At 38.9% G+C, this 16,189-nt stretch overlaps 1 protein-coding gene across 2 annotated transcripts in view; it reads right to left on the reverse strand.

Moving 5' to 3' along the window:
- Gstcd (glutathione S-transferase C-terminal domain containing) overlaps positions 1-16,189 on the reverse strand; it is a 139,152-nt gene that overhangs the window by 120,134 nt on the left and 2,829 nt on the right. For both annotated transcript variants that reach the window (XM_045143647.1, XM_004662995.2), the window contains exons 2-3: positions 12,343-12,782; positions 10,630-11,097 (exon numbers count right to left, since the gene is read on the reverse strand). In XM_045143647.1, coding sequence (XP_044999582.1) covers positions 10,630-11,097; positions 12,343-12,762 — 888 coding nt within the window. In that variant the 5' untranslated portion in view covers positions 12,763-12,782. The remainder of the gene's footprint in view (positions 1-10,629; positions 11,098-12,342; positions 12,783-16,189) is intronic.

Here is a 16,189-nt window from a genome sequence, read left to right on the forward strand (position 1 = left end):
AAGTGCAGAGTGTCTTCTGAGACTCAGGCAAACTCTTAACTGTAAGCCACCATAACAATCCAAAAGGCAGGAAAGGAACCACAGCAAGGAAAGACTGGCCCAAAACACAGCAGAGTAAATACTTAATCATGCAGCTCCATGTGTGGCATGTTAGACTTATAATGGAATCACCTGGGCTCCAAAGGGCTTGGATAACCTCACATGTAAGTCTGCTGCCTGTAGTACATGTGGCTTCCCTCTGGCCACTTCTAGTCTTTGTCTGAAGCTTTCCTCAGCAGAGGTCCCATGGTAATGGCATCTCCAATGTCCTGGTGCTGCCACCGCAATTTGGGCTTCACCTTTGCAGCTTCATGCAGTGACCTCAAATGACCTCCTTGCAGGGCCTCTAACCCTGCCACATACTAGCTGGCCTAACTGGCTGGTTCATGGTTCATGGTTCAAGAATTCATGACCCTCCCAACCCTTCATCTTTCATGCATGCAAAATTAGCACTACATGGATGCTGTTGCCAAGTTATGCTGCCAGTATGGGATGGAGCCTGGCACACGCAAACCACAGTTACATCAATTTCTATATGCTTTCTGGGCTGATCCTGGGGAAACACTTCCTAGGCAACTGCTTATGACCTGGTAACCTCTTCAGAAACATTCTCCGTATAGGCTCTCTCCCTTTAATGCAAATTTTCATCTTCACAACATAGAGTCTTTCAAGGGTGGTGTCTTGGGCTGGAGAGATGGCTTGGTGGTTAAGTGCTTGCCTGTCAAGCCTAAGGCCCCCAGTTCGAGGCTCAATTCCCCAGGACCCACGTTAGCCAGATGCACAAGGGGCACACGTGTCTAGAGTTCCTTTGCAGTGGCTAGAGGCCCTGGTGTGCCCATTCTCTATCTATCTGCCTCTTTTTCTCTCCATCTATCGCTCTCAAATAAATAAATAAAAAACAAACAAACAAAAAAAGAGTGGTGTCTTGTCCTGGAGGCACCTTTCCTATTGTTCCAGTACAGAGTACCAATTTCTCTTGAAGAGCATAAATTTATTTAAAAATTACGCCTGTTTTCCAACATGCCTAGTCTGTAAATTCAAACATACTCACGATCTTTTCCTTGCCTAACTACATATTTATTGTATCTTTCTAGTCTACTTATTGCTTTCTCACTGTAGACCTGGATCAGAACAGAGGGAAACGATACAACTTGAATACTAAGCTGTTTTGAACTTTCCTCCACTAGACAAATTAGACCATGACTTTTTAAAATTTATTTTTTATTAACAACTTCCATGATTACAAACAATATCCCATGGTAATGCCCTCCCTCCCCCCACTTTCCCCTTTGAAACTCCATTCTCCATCATATCCCCTCCCCCTTCTCAATCAGTCTCTCTCTTATTTTGATGTTATGATCTTTTCCTCCTATTATGATGGTCCTATGTAGGTAGTCAGACCATGACTTTTAAATTCAGCTTCATTCAGGTCCTCAGGACAGGGCCAGAATGTAGCCAGTAACCAAGAGTACTTGTTCCCCACCCTAATGTATGGTGGTAGGAACATGAAACTGCTGGTCACATGCAATCTGTACTCAGGAACCTGACGACCTGTAGCTCATTCACTTGCTCTTTTATTTCACCCAAGGTAGGGTTTTGCTCTAGCCCAGAGTGTCCTGGAATTCAATATGTAGTCCCAGGGTGGCCTTCAACTCACAGCAAGCCTCTGCCTCCCAAGTGTTAGGATTAAATGTGTACACCACCACACCCAGCTTTCACTTGCTCTTTTTATTCAGTACAGGATCCGAGCTCATAGAACAGTTAGGGTAGTCCCTTACAACACAACCTAATGGAGAAAATCACTCAAAGACATACCAGAGATGTTTTTTCTCTTAGGTGTTAGGTGATACTAGATTGTTAGAATATTAGCCACCACACTCTTCAAAACTAAAAATCAGCAAAAAAAATTTCAAAGTTAAATTATACCACTGATCAATTAGACTTAACAGATATATACAAAATATTCCATCCAACAGATAGAAAATAGACACTGTTGCCTAAAACAGATTACATTATAAACTACAAGTCATGAACTTTCAAATATAAAAACAATGAAGTCCTTGTTGTTACCAAATTACTGTGAAATAAAATTAAAAATTAATATGAAAAGAAACCTAAGAGACTACACAAGTGGTTGGAGACTGCACAATACACTTTTCAGTGAAAAATGGGTCATTGAAGATATCAGGGAGGAAAATCAAAAAAAAATCTAGAGCTGGAGAGATAGCTTAGCAGTAAGGCACTTGTCTGCAAACCCAAAGGACCCAGATTCAATTCCTCACTATCCAAATAAAGCCAGATGTACAAGGTGGCATGTACATCTAATGTTCATTTGCAGTGCTTAGAGGCCCTGACACACCCATTCTCTCTCTGTCTCTCTCTCTCTGTCTCTCTCTTTCTCTCTGCTTCTTTCTTTTTCTCTCAAATAAATAAATCCAGAATCAAATGCAAATCCTAAGACAATCTACAGAAGCCTTTGGAAAAGAGCCAAGATAGCCCTAAGAAGACAGTAGACAGCAATATGGTAAAAATCAGGCAGTCTTATAAAGATGCTATACCAAAAGGTCTAGAAAACAGCAGTATTTAAGCTCAACAGATGGTAGGAAGAAATAAAATTAAAAGAAAATTTAATGAAATAAAGACAAAAGAACAAATAGAATCAAAGCATGACTTCGTTATTTAAAAAGATTGGCAAGATTAACAAATCTCAAGGAAAACTAACCAAAATCCTAAATTACTAAAACTAGAGATGAAAAGGCAGTTGTTACAATAGTCTCCAGTGGAAACCAAAAAGTCACAAGTGACTATTTTTAAAATGCAATATTCCAAACACAGGAAAAACAAGGATAACTTTCTTTTGATAACTAAAATTAAATCTGAAATATATACATAATATAATCAGACAATCAGAATAACATTCAATAACAATGAAGCAGTGATTAAAAGTGAAAGTTGGGGCTGGAGAGATGGCTTAGCAGTTAAGGCAATTGCCTGTGAAGCCTAAAAACCTAGGTTTGATTCTCTAGTACCCAAGTTAGCCAGATACACAAGGTGATGCATGTGTCTGGAGTTTGTTTGCATTGGCTGGAGACCCTGGCTCACCCATTCTCTATCTGCCTCTTTCTCTCTCAAATAAATAAGTAAAAAGTGAAAATTACTTTAGGTTAAGATGGTAGCATAGGAACCATGCCAAAGTAGCGTAGGGAGAAAAAGCCAAAAAACAAACAAAAAAAAAACCCCCAGCAAAATACACTCTTCTACTAAAAAGTGAAGTGTACAAGAAACTACCAATGGCAGCAGAGAAGTAAGAGATCCAAAACATCTAGAGCCCACATAGACAGACAGAAGCATCTCCAGCAGCAGTGGCACCAGGTCCACTGGGCCACACAGCTGCATGGCTCTGCTTGAGCCTCAGGAAAAGCTGGGTGAGGGGATTTTCCACTCACACCGGAGCTCCTTGCAAACTCAAGAAATGTGAAGATAGAATCGCAGTGAACAGAGGAGCAGAGCAAAAGACAAAGTATCACGTGGACCAGTGGGAGAACTAGAACCACCATCCACAGCCTCCCCTCCCCTACTGTCAGTGCAAGTGCCAGCAAGCACCAGAGACCAGGGAAAGGGAACTCACAGCACCCAGCACCAGCAACCACAGCAGCGATCCAATGACCCAGACAGCCTACTTGAACCCACAGTGCACCAAAGAGGAACACAAGCAGGAGCACAGCATAACTGAGACCAAAATCATCCCAAAAGGTAACTAGGATTGCAGCAGGTCAGTACCCACCAAATAAGCCTGGTATATAGACTTGAATTGGAAGGGCTAATTGCACCTTCCATATCAGGATAAATTATATGTTAAATCTGATAGACGGTCAGATAAGCTATATTTTGGGCTTGTTATTTGTTGCTTCCTGATTAATAGTGGCTTTGTTTCCTCTTTTATGTTCATTAGGGAAGGGTCTCACTTGGTCACAAAATGACTTGGAACCCTCAACAGACCAGAAATCATAATCTCCTAGTTGACAGGATTAAGAGCGTGGGGCAACACACACCCTAAGGGTCTGTGACTTTGTTAGAGGATCTGGTTGTCATAATACCTACTCTTGCATAAATACTGTGTGCTGTTTTTCATAGAATGTATACATTGTTTAAATTTTAGAATCTGCCTCTATTTTGTTCCACTCAGCCTATCTGAATGCTCTCATACCAGGCAAACCCAACATCAAGGGTCACTTTTGTACATACTCTGGGAGTCGTGGGAGCCACACCTAGCACCTCCATGCTGAAGAGAAACAAAAGCACACATATAAGGAACCTGAAAAAAGCAAACCAAACTCAAATACTAGTTAATACAAGAGAGCAAAGGTAAAACAGGAAGAGCTACAAAAAAAAAAAAAGGCAAAAATAAATACACACCTTTCAATAATATCTTTTAATATCAATGACCTCAATGCCCCAACAAAGACATAGGTTTGCAGACTGGGTTAAACAGCAGGTTCCTTCAATTTATGCCTCCAAGAAACTCAACTTTCTACAACGCATGGACAGTATCTTAGGATGAAAGGTTGGAAAACGGTGTTTCAAGCACATGGAGCTAGAAAATAAGCAGGGGTTGCTATCCTAATATCTGACAAGGTAGACTTCAGTCCAACATTAGTTAGAAAAGATAAGGAAGGTCACTATATGTTGATTTAAGGCACACTCCAACTGGAGGACATTACAATCCTAAACATATATGAACCTAACATGGGGGATCCCAATTTCATCAAACAAACACTATTAAAACTAAGGTCACAGATAACACCAAGCACAGTTGTAGTGGGTGACTTCAACACCCTATGATCATCAATTGACAGGTCATCCCAGCAAAATAAAAACAGAGAGGCATCTGGATTAAACGAAGTCATAGAACAAATGGACTTAACAGATATATACAGGACGTTTCATCCAAATGCTGTAGAATACACATTCTTTTTAGCAACATATAGAACATTCTCTAAAACAGACCATATAGTAGGGCACAAAAGCAAATATTAACAAATACAGGAAAATAATTCCTTGCATTCCATCTGACCACAGTGGAATCAAACTACAAATCAACAGCAAGAAAAGCTATACAACATACACAAAATCACGGAAACTAAAAAATACATTACTAAATGATGAGTGGGTCAATGAAGAAATGAAAAAGGCAATCAAAAAATTCATAGAGACAAATGAGAATGAGAACACAACACACCAAACCCTCTGGGACACCATGAAGAAATTTACCATGAAGAGGTAAATTTATAGCTTTAGGTGCCATATTAAGAAATTAGAAGGGTCACAAGTAAACAACCTAATGCTTCACCTTAAAGCCTTGGAAAAATAACAAGGCAAAACAAAAATCAGTAGACGGGAAGAAATAATAAAGATTAGGGCAGAAATTAATGAAATAGAAACCAAAAAAAAAAAAAAAAATCCAAAGAATCAGTGAAACAAAGAGTTGGTTCTTTGAAAAGATAAACAAGATTACAAACCCTTAGCAAATCTGACCAAAAAAAAAGAAAGAAAGAAAGAGAGAGAGAAGACACAATAAAATTAGAAATGAAAAAGGCACCATCACAACAGATACCAGAGAAATACAAAAAAACATAGGGACATACTATAAAAACATATACTCCACTAAGTATGAAAATATGAAAGAAATGATGATTTCCTTGATTTATATGGCCTATCTAAATTAAATCAAGATGAGATTAACCACTTAAATAGACCTATAACAAGTATGGAGATCAAAGCACTCATCAAAAAAATCTACCAACTAAAAAAAGTCCAGGCCCAGATGGATTCACTGGTGAATTTTACCAGACCTTCAGGGAAGAACGAATACCATTGCTTCTTACGTTTTTCCATAAAATAGAAAAAGAAGGAATCCTACAAAACTCCTTCTACAAAGCCAGCATTACCCTGATACCAAAACCAGGCAAAGATAGAACAAAAAAAGAAAATTACAGACCAATCTCCTTCATGAACATAGATGTAAAAATTCTCAACAAAATATTGGCAAACAGAATACAACAATATTATCTGAAAGATCTTTCACCCTGGCCCAGTAGTGACGGAGGGATGGTTCAACATATGCAAATCGATAAATGTAATACATTATATAAATGGACTAAGGGACAAAAATCACATGATAATCTCATTAGATGCAGATGTGGAAAAAGAGGAATGCTTCTACACTGTTAGTGGGAATGCAATCTGGTCCAGCCATTGTGGAAATCAGTGTGGAGGTTCCTAAGACAGCTAAAAATAGATCTCATATATGACCCAGATATACACTCCTAGGCCTATATACTAAGTACTCATCTCGTTACCTTAGAAATACTTGTACAACCATGTTTATTGCCACTCAATTCACAATAGGTGGGAAATGGAACCTGAGACAGGGTAACAGACACTAGTTCTACATTTTTGATTCAGACTTAGTTCCTTCATTACTCATCATGAAGTTGATCCCAACTTGGATCATGTGGGCTGCTACACATCACCTCCACATGTGTTAACACAGGCACAAATTTTGGCAACATTTCCACTATAAAAATTAAAATCAGCCAGGCGTAGTGGCACATACCTTTAATCCCAGCACTCGGGAGGCAGAGGCAGGAGGATCACCATGAATCTGAGGCCACCCTGAGGCTACATAGTGAATTCCAGGTTAGCCTGAGCTAGAGTAAGACCCTACCTTGAAAAACCAAAAACAAAAAATTAAAATCATGACTACATTACCCAAAAAGGCTTAAAAGAGGAAATTACAACAGAAACAATATCAAGACTTTTGTAAAGAAAGATGAATTTCTAAATTTCTGAAAGAAAATGTACAGATTCAGGAAAAATACAGTGATAAAGAAAAAAATTAAGTAACATATTTAATATGTAAAAATAATATATGTGTAGTAGAAAAGGCAAAGTACATAGTATTTTGCCCTGTTTTAAGGTAAGATGTAAGAACAAATTCTTTTGTAGTATAAGAGACTTTACTTAGATATCCTACCTGATTTTGACAAAGAAAAAAAAAAAAAGTCTGTCAATCTGAAATACTTAGGTTCTGATTATTCCTTAAGGAACATTTAAGTTTAGCTCAAGTGAAACACAACTAAGCTGAAATCAGGCCATTTGGAGGACCACAAAGTCACTTTTATGCAGGTGAATCCCATTTGTTTTGTGTTTTCTTGAATTTAAAATATTTTATTTTTAGCCAGGCATGGTGGCATACACCTTTAACCCCAGCACTTGGGAGGCAGAGGTAAGAGGGTAACTGTTAGTTCAAGGCCACCCTGAGACTACCCAGTGAATTCCAGGTCAGCCTGAGCTAGAGTGAGACCCTACCTCAAAAATCAAAACATTTGGGCTGGAGAGATGGCTTAGCGGTTAAGCGCTTGCCTGTGAAGCCTAAGGACCCCGGTTCGAGGCTCGGTTCCCCAGGTCCCACGTTAGCCAGATGCACAAGGGGGCGCACGCATCTGGAGTTCGTTTGCAGTGGCTGGAAGCCCTGGCGCGCCCATTCTCTCTCTCTCCCTCTATCTGTCTTTCTTTCTGTGTCTGTCGCTCTCTAATAAACAAATAAATAATTTTAAAAAAATCAAAACATTTTATTTTTATTTGAGAGAGAGAGATTGAGAATTGGCATGCCAGGGCCTCCAGCCCCTGCAAATGAATTCCAGATGCATGTACCCACCTGCATCTGGCTTACGTCCTGTGTAATCAAACCAGGGTCCTTTGGCTTTGCAAGCAAATGCCTTAACCACTAAGCCATCCCGCCAGCTGTTTTCTTGAAGTTAAAATCAAATATTCAGGTCTTTTCTATCACCTTATTTACTTTCTTTGTAACACTTAGTATTATTTTATATAAGTACTGTTTATTTATTTATTCCTTCCCTAACTAGAATACTAAATCCATAAGGTCCAGGGTCTTGCTTATCTTGTTCAGCATTGTCTTCCTACTGCTAATAACAGTTCCTGACATATATAATGAGCTTCCAGTAAACGTTAACAAACAATGAATTAATGTGCTACTTATATTCAACTCTTGTGAAATGAAAGAGTTATTCAGAGAAGTCACAAATATCAAGCATTTCATTATGTATCAAATGGCTATTCTAAAGATCGAAGTTGATAAATAAAGGGTTAAGCTAATCTAGAAAACACTCATTTGACTAGGAAAAAATGTTAGGACATTTGACATTTAAGATAGCCAATCAGGGGCTGGAGAGATGGCTTAGCAGTTAAGCGCTTGCCTGTGAAGCCTAAGGACCCCGGTTCAAGGCTCGGTTCCCCAGGTCCCACGTTAGCCAGATGCACAAGGGGGCGCACGCGTCTGGAGTTCGTTTGCAGAGGCTGGAAGCCCTGGCGCGCCCATTCTCTCTCTCTCCCTCTATCTGTCTTTCTCTCTGTGTCTGTCACTCTCAAATAAATAAATAAATTTAAAAAAAAAAAAAGATAGCCAACCAGAGCTGGAGAGATGACTAAGTGCCTAAGGCACTTGCCTGTGAAACCTACAGACCCTGATTTGATTCGCCAATACCCACATCAAGCCAGGTGCACATGGTGGTGCATAAGTCTGGAATTTGTTTGCAGTAACTAGAGGCCCTGTCATGCCCATTATCAATCTCAAAAAAATAAGTAAATAAATAAAAAATATTTTTTAAAAACCAATCAGTATCAGAGAAGTTCCTGAATCTCTCTTTTGTCACACTGTTTAATTCTGAAGTAGGTTGATTCTTGCATTGTTTCAGTTTTCACACACACAAAAAAAATGTACTTTTAGAAAATGACAATTTGGGGTCTGGAGAGATAGCTCAGCCATTAAGGCACTTGCCTGCAAAGTCTAATGACCTGGGTTCCATTCCTCAGTACCCATATAAAGCCAGATGCACAAAGTGGCCCATGCATCTGGACTTCATTTACAATGGCTAGAGTTCTCTATCTGTCTCTCTTCTCTCTCTCTGCTTGAAAAAAAAAAAAAAGATAATTTCCCCATATTTCCCAATTTACTAGTGAAGCACTAGTTCCCAATATGTAGATTTGCATTACACATCTTTTCTCACCTTTCAGTAAAGGTACCTAAAATAGTGATGATGTAAGATGAACATGAAATTTCCTTTCAGGTTCCTTCTTAGGGGGATAGAGTAAAATGTTAGAAAATGTAACTCTTATGAACCCTCTGGAAGGCTGTAGAATGCTAGCTTCTCATGTTCACATTGGCATTTTAACCTGGGTCTTTTGTTTCCTCCACAAAGAACTAGATGACAGATAGATATAGATGATAACCTCTACTGGCAAGACAAATTTCCATCTGCAGAGAACAAGAAGTATTCAGAATTTTTTAATTATTTATTTGTACATATCTATATGAATGTATGTGTATGTATGCATATACCAGAGTCCCCTGTTTTTGCAAATGAATGTCCGTCCAGCTTTCTATGCATGGCCATAGAATTTGGGTCAACAGGCTTTCCAATCAAGCTCCTTTAACTGCTGAACCATCTCCCCAGCGTAGGAAAAGAAAAATGTTCTAATTTGATAGTTCTTAGCATAATGAGATTAATATTTTATGTGACTACTTAATTATGAAATATAAAATAGAGCTGACAAGTTTTTCGTTATTGGACACCCCTAATGTTAAAAGATAATCATACTAGCAATTTAAAATAATAATAATTAATAATATTTTATTAATTGAAAATTAAATGTCACAATAATTATTTCACCCTTACACTGATCACTTTATAGAGTATGTTAATCAGCTTTGCCTCACTATATCAAAATAACTGAGATAATCAATATAATAAGGGAAAAGATTCATTTTGGCTTACATTTGCAGTGACTCCAGTCCAAGGTCACCTGACCTTACTGATTTGGGCTTATGGTGGCAAAGTATACCAGGGCAGGAATGTACAGTGGAGACCTAGTCACCTCATAGCATTTCAGAAGGTAAAAGAAAAAGGAAGGGGCCAGGATCCTAATACTATTTTCAAAAGCATATACTCAAAGACCTAATTTCCTTCTATTAGGAACTACGTCCTAAAGGTTCTACCACATCCCAATAATGTCACAGGCACAGGACCAAACCTTCAATATATGGCCCTTTGGGGGGTCCTTTAAGATCCCAACAGCCAGGGCTGGAGAGATGGCTTAGTGGTTAAGCACTTGCCTGTGAAGCGTGAAGCCTAAGGACCCTAATTAGAGGCTCTATTCCCCAGGACCCATGTTAGCCAGATGCACAAGGGGCACATATATCTGGAGTTCGTCTGCAGTGGCTAGAAGCCCTGGCACATCCATTCTCTCACAGTCTCTCTTGTTCTCTCTCTCTCTCTCTCTCTGCCTCTTTCTCTGTCACTCTCAAATAAATAAAAATTTAAAAAATAATAATTCAACAGCCAAAGTAGCATTACCTCTATTGTACAGAAAATAGTCACAGATATTAATCCTTTTACCAGGAACATAATGATAGAATTAGAACAGGAACTGAAACCTAAGCAATTTCACAGACTGAAACTTCTGATAACATACATACAGTAACATACAATACTCAAGATAAGACCTTACCAAAAAATGATGGATGCAAGGCAAGAGCACAATATCTGCCAAAGTGAAGTAAAGTCCTTCTGCAAACACATGCTCCAAAGGTGGGAGGTCGGAGGCTTTTGCTTTTCTGATGTGAGAAGGTTCCCGGCTGGCAGAACCTGGCTCTTGCTGCACGGTGAGCTTTGAGAACGCCACTTCCAGTTCCAGACTCTTGGACACAGAGGCCGGCTCTTTGGGTGATTCCTTCTGAGGGACCTTGCTCTTAGCTTTTCCCTGAGCACAGGGGAGCCCCGCCCCAGCCGCCTTCTGCTGCTTCAACTTCCGCCGGCGGAGCTTGTCGTCGTTGTGCACTCGCACAGGCTCGCTGAGTTTTCTCTCGAGCTGCACTATTTCCGCAGGGATAGTTAGGGGCTGGTCAGATGACTCTCTGAGAAAATTCTCAATAGCCAACGGGATGGTGAGTTCACACAGTCTGGTCCACTGACTAACCTATACAACAAAACAAGAAATGAAGGTCAACATAGGCTGCAGAAAAATAACAGATTGGGAAACAAAACTGACTTAGGGAATTTAAGTCATGACTTGGATCAGGGCCTATTACAGTACTTTAAGAATGAAACCTTAAACAGCAGACATATTTCAGTCCTTTACCATTCTACTGAACAATCACTGCCTCCCCAAAAAAAGGGCTTACAGGGCCTGGGCTACTTGAAATTACATATATATAATATATATACACATATATATTATATATATGTTACATATATATAATGTATACATATTACACACATGTTATATATATAATAATATATACATATTACATATATGTATATATATATATAAAATATATGTACATATATCTATGTGTAAACATATCTTCAAAAACCCTCAAGGTAATCAATAAAAAGGATGAAAAAGTTGTTCTCTCAAAACAATGTAACAATCTTCATAAACTAAATATTAAATTCTAATTTTCTGTACTGCACTGAAATACTGACACATCTGAAAGACTACTTCAACTACTCCAATAGTCACTGCACTTTTTTTTTACATTTTTTTTAAAATTTTTATTAACATTTTCCATGATTATAAAATATATCCCATGGTAATTCCCTCCCTCCCCACCCCCACACTTTCCCATTTGAAATTCCATTCTCCATCATATTACCTCCCCATTACAATCATTGTAATTACATATATATAATATCAACCTATTAAGTATCTTCCTCCCTTCCATTCTCTACCCTTTATGTCTCCTTTTTACCTTACTGGCCTCTGCTACTAAGTATTTTCCTTCTCACGCAGAAGCCCAATCATCTGTAGCTAGGATCCACATATGAGAGAGAACATGTGGCGCTTGGCTTTCTGGGCCTGGGTTACCTCACTTAGTATAATCCTTTCCAGGTCCATCCATTTTTCTGCAAATTTCATAACTTCATTTTTCTTTACCGCTGAGTAGAACTCCATTGTATAAATGTGCCACATCTTCATTATCCACTCATCTGTTGAGGGACATCTAGGCTGGTTCCATTTCCCAGCTATTATAGATTGAGCAGCAATAAACATGGTTGAGCACGTACTTCTAAGGAAATGAGATGAGTCCTTTGGATATATGCCTAGGGTCACTGCACTTTTTAAATAAAACATTTATTTCTAACAGGAAGTTAAAAGGTATGTAAGTGAACATGTTATTACTTTATATCTTTAAATAACAGAAAAATATCATATACTTACCTCAGCACAGGCTTTCAAACAAGTCTTTTTAAAACCCAGAAGTTCCAGAATGTCCTTTTTTGAGGGGTCAGCTTCATGTGATTTCTGGATTATGTGTCTTAATACAACAGCAAGCCCCGCTCTACAAAAGCTGTGGGGTTGTTCCACGACTGCAGGCAAGCAGCACTCCTGCACTATGGGTGGGAGCTCTTGCTGTGAAATGACTTGTACTTCCACATCCTGGAGCAGCACATCTCTTAGCGGTGAACTATCTGGACTTCTGTTTTTGAGAACGAAGTAAACTTTAAAGATTTTGCTGTCACAGTATGACAATAAGAACAAAGTTACAGAGGTGTGAAGAGGAAAAACGAATCCTTCTGTTTGGTGAGAAAAATCCAGGTATAGATGCTCTTCTTTAAGACTTTTCTTAATGCCTTTCATTTTCTTCTTTCATTGGCCACCTAAAACATAAATTAAAGTAGTCACATGCCTTTACGTGTAATTTAGAAACAAAAGACGAAAATTTAAAAACTGTTCCAGAAATCAGTAAGAATTTGTCCCTCAAGACTAAATAAATGGCTTCCAAATAAAAAAAAAAATATGGCTTTATACCTAGCTCCTTTCAAATGAGCATAGCTTGGTATTTTGTAATAGAAAGTATTCTTAAACACTCTTTTACACCCCCATAGCCTATCCATTAGCCATTTACCCGCCCTTCAACTTCAGTATGAATCTGGAATCTGATTATCCCACATCATTTCCATTGCTTTTGAGCCACTATCACTTCTCCTTTGAATATATAAATTGCCTGCTTTCCATCTCAACTCCAACCTGCATACTACCTAGTCAATTCTGTTAAAAATGAAATAATATTCAGATCAAACCCTGCAGTATCTTTCCAACCTACTCATAGAGAAGCCAAAGATGCTACAATGGCCTACAAAGGCCTTGATCTAATCACCAATCTTAGCTCTTGAGTTCACCTCAACTTTCCTCATTACTCCCTGATTCCTCAAAGTGAACTGCTATTCTCTAGAACTCTAGATACAGCCCAACTTCAGGACCTCTGCACTTGGTGTTTCCAGAACCCAGTATACTGCCTCATCTCTTTCAGGTATTTACAGAACTTCCCTGGTTAATTTATCTACTTCAAACCCCCATCCACACCTTCCCTAAACACTTTACCTGGCTTCTCTATTTTTCTGCAGAAAACTTGACACTATTATCTATTTCTCTTGTTGTCTCCAGCAACTAGAATATTCTGGGAGTATTATTTTGTTCATTGCTATATCTAAGGAAAAGCTTAGTACAAACTCATATATAAAAAGTATTTGTCAGCCAGGCGTGGTGGCGCACACCTTTAATCCCAGCACTGGGGAGGCACAGGTAGGAGGAGGATCATTGTGAGTTCAAGGGCACCCTGAGACTACACAGTGAATTCTAGGTCAGCCTGGACCACAGTGAGACCCTACGTTGAAAAACAAACAAACAAAAAAAGTATTTGTTGGGCTGGAGAGATGGCTTAGCGGTTAAGCGCTTGCCTGTGAAGCCTAAGGACCCCGGTTCGAGGCTCGGTTCTCCAGGTCCCACGTTAGCCAGATGCACAAGGGGGCGCACGCGTCTGGAGTTCGTTTGCAGAGGCTGGAAGCCCTGGCGTGCCCATTCTCTCTCTCCCTCTATCTGTCTTTCTCTCTGTGTCTGTCGCTCTCAAATAAATAAATAAAAAATTTTTTTAAAAAAGTATTTGTTGAATGAATGCATAGATAAGTACACATTATTCAAAGATGTACACAGGCTCTCTTGAAGACAGCTGAGCCCTGCCTGGCACTTGTCAATTGTTCCATTTTACAATTTGTTCTTAGTCCCAAATTCCCCATATTCTAATGCATAAATTACAGTTCCTAAACAGACACTAGATGGCACTGTTTAAAAGCATTCACGATTGAATAAGTAACAGGAAGACTATCAAGAAAGGGAAAAAAGATGATAGGTAGACAGATTTCAAAAATCTTTAGAAGGTATTCATGCAACTTTGTTTTTAAAGTACCTTTGAAATGTCAGTGTGTCCTTACTTTGGAAAATTTGCAGTATAGGAAATATCCTTTTGGCTTGTTTTAATCTAAACCGAGAATTATCCCTGTTTGAGCTTCTTGGTTTTGTTTTTGCTTTTTTTTTTTTTTTTTTAAATTTCAGAGTTTACAGAAGGTTATAACAAAGCCAGTAAAATACCATTATGAGAAAACTTCATGATGACATAATCTGTTGTATTTTTGTTTTCACAAAGATTACCTGAGCCTATCCCTTTGTACAATTTATATCTTATGAATTTCAGATGCTATGTGCCACCTTGTGCATCTGGCTTGTATTGATCCTGGGGAATTGAACCAAGGTCCTTTGGCTTTGAAGGCAAGTGCCTTAACCACTAAGCCCTCTCTCTAGCCCACTTCATATAATTTAAAAGCAGTAACTTTTGGACCAATGGGATCCATTTTTCCCTCTGAGGTTACTTAAATTTTTAGCTTGAGACCAAGTGCTGGTTTTTGAAACAAATCGTTAAACTTAACAGACAAAAAGAATCAACCATGCTGTCTAGGAATTGGAAGTACAGTGAAGGGTTTTCCTTTAGAAACCTACCATTGTTTAACCAATTCTCTGGACTCTCCTCACAGTAGAACACTATAAACAATATCCTCAAATGCTAGAAGGACAATTTGAATGGCAGCAATGATTACTTCATGTGTTTTGGAAATAATAATTGAGACTAGTCCTGCTAATACTATCTTAAAAAATACAATTCCATGCTATTTTATACCTTCTGACTGGAAGATATGGATGTATATGAATAAACATACATGAGGGCACAGGAATATTCACCACTTTCCAAGGCACATCAGGAAGCAAGAACATGGGATTTGCACACTCTCTAAACTCTTCTGTAATCACCCAGTAAGTGTTAATGACAACAAAAATGCCTGCCTCTGGTGAAATCTAGAAACTAATGAGATGCCTCTGGTGAAATCTAGAAACTAATGAGATGCCCAAGAGAAAAGGCCAACTACTGTTGATTTTTAAATTTTTTTTCCATTTTATTTATTTATTTGAGAGAGACAGAGAGGGAGGGAGGGAGAGAATGGGTACGCCAGTGCCTCCAGCCACTGCAAACTCCAGATGCAAACTCCCTTGTGCATCTGGCTAACATGGGTCCTGGGGAATCGAACCTGAGTCCTTTAGCTTTGCAGGAAAACACCTTAACCACTAAGCCATCCCTCCAGCCCAATTTTTTTAAAGCCAGGCATGGTGGCTTATGCCTTTAATCCCAGCACCCAAGAGGCAGAGGTAGGAGGCTCACCATGAGTTCAAGGCCACCCTGAGACTCCATAGTGAATTCCACATCAGCCTGAACTAGACTGAGACCCTACCTCAAAAAAATAAAAATAAACACTCCTCCTAATGGCTTCTTGTATGGAGATTACAAATGTTGCTTAATGATTGAAGAGTTACAAAAAGATAACTCTCCCTGGATAATTTTCTCCCATTACTTGCTAATGTAATTTTAAAAATAAATATCACTTAGCAAACCTGTACAAATTTGATTGTTTTTTAAAAAGATTTGTTTTTATTTATTAGAGATAGAGAGAAAATGAGAATGAGCACACTAGGGCCTCTAGCCACTGCAAATGAACTCCAGACACATGCGTCATCATGTGCATCTGGCTTCTGTGGAACCTGGAGAATTGAACCTGGGTCCTAAGGCTTTGCAGGCATGCGCCTTAACTGCTAAGCCATCTCTCCAGCCCTTGAATTTTTTTTTTTTGGGGGGGGGAGAGGGACTTGCTTTAAGAAAATACAGTTCATAAATATAGAAAAA

Source organism: Jaculus jaculus, chromosome 2 (genome assembly GCF_020740685.1).
Source record: "Jaculus jaculus isolate mJacJac1 chromosome 2, mJacJac1.mat.Y.cur, whole genome shotgun sequence".
NCBI lineage: Eukaryota > Metazoa > Chordata > Mammalia > Rodentia > Dipodidae > Jaculus > Jaculus jaculus.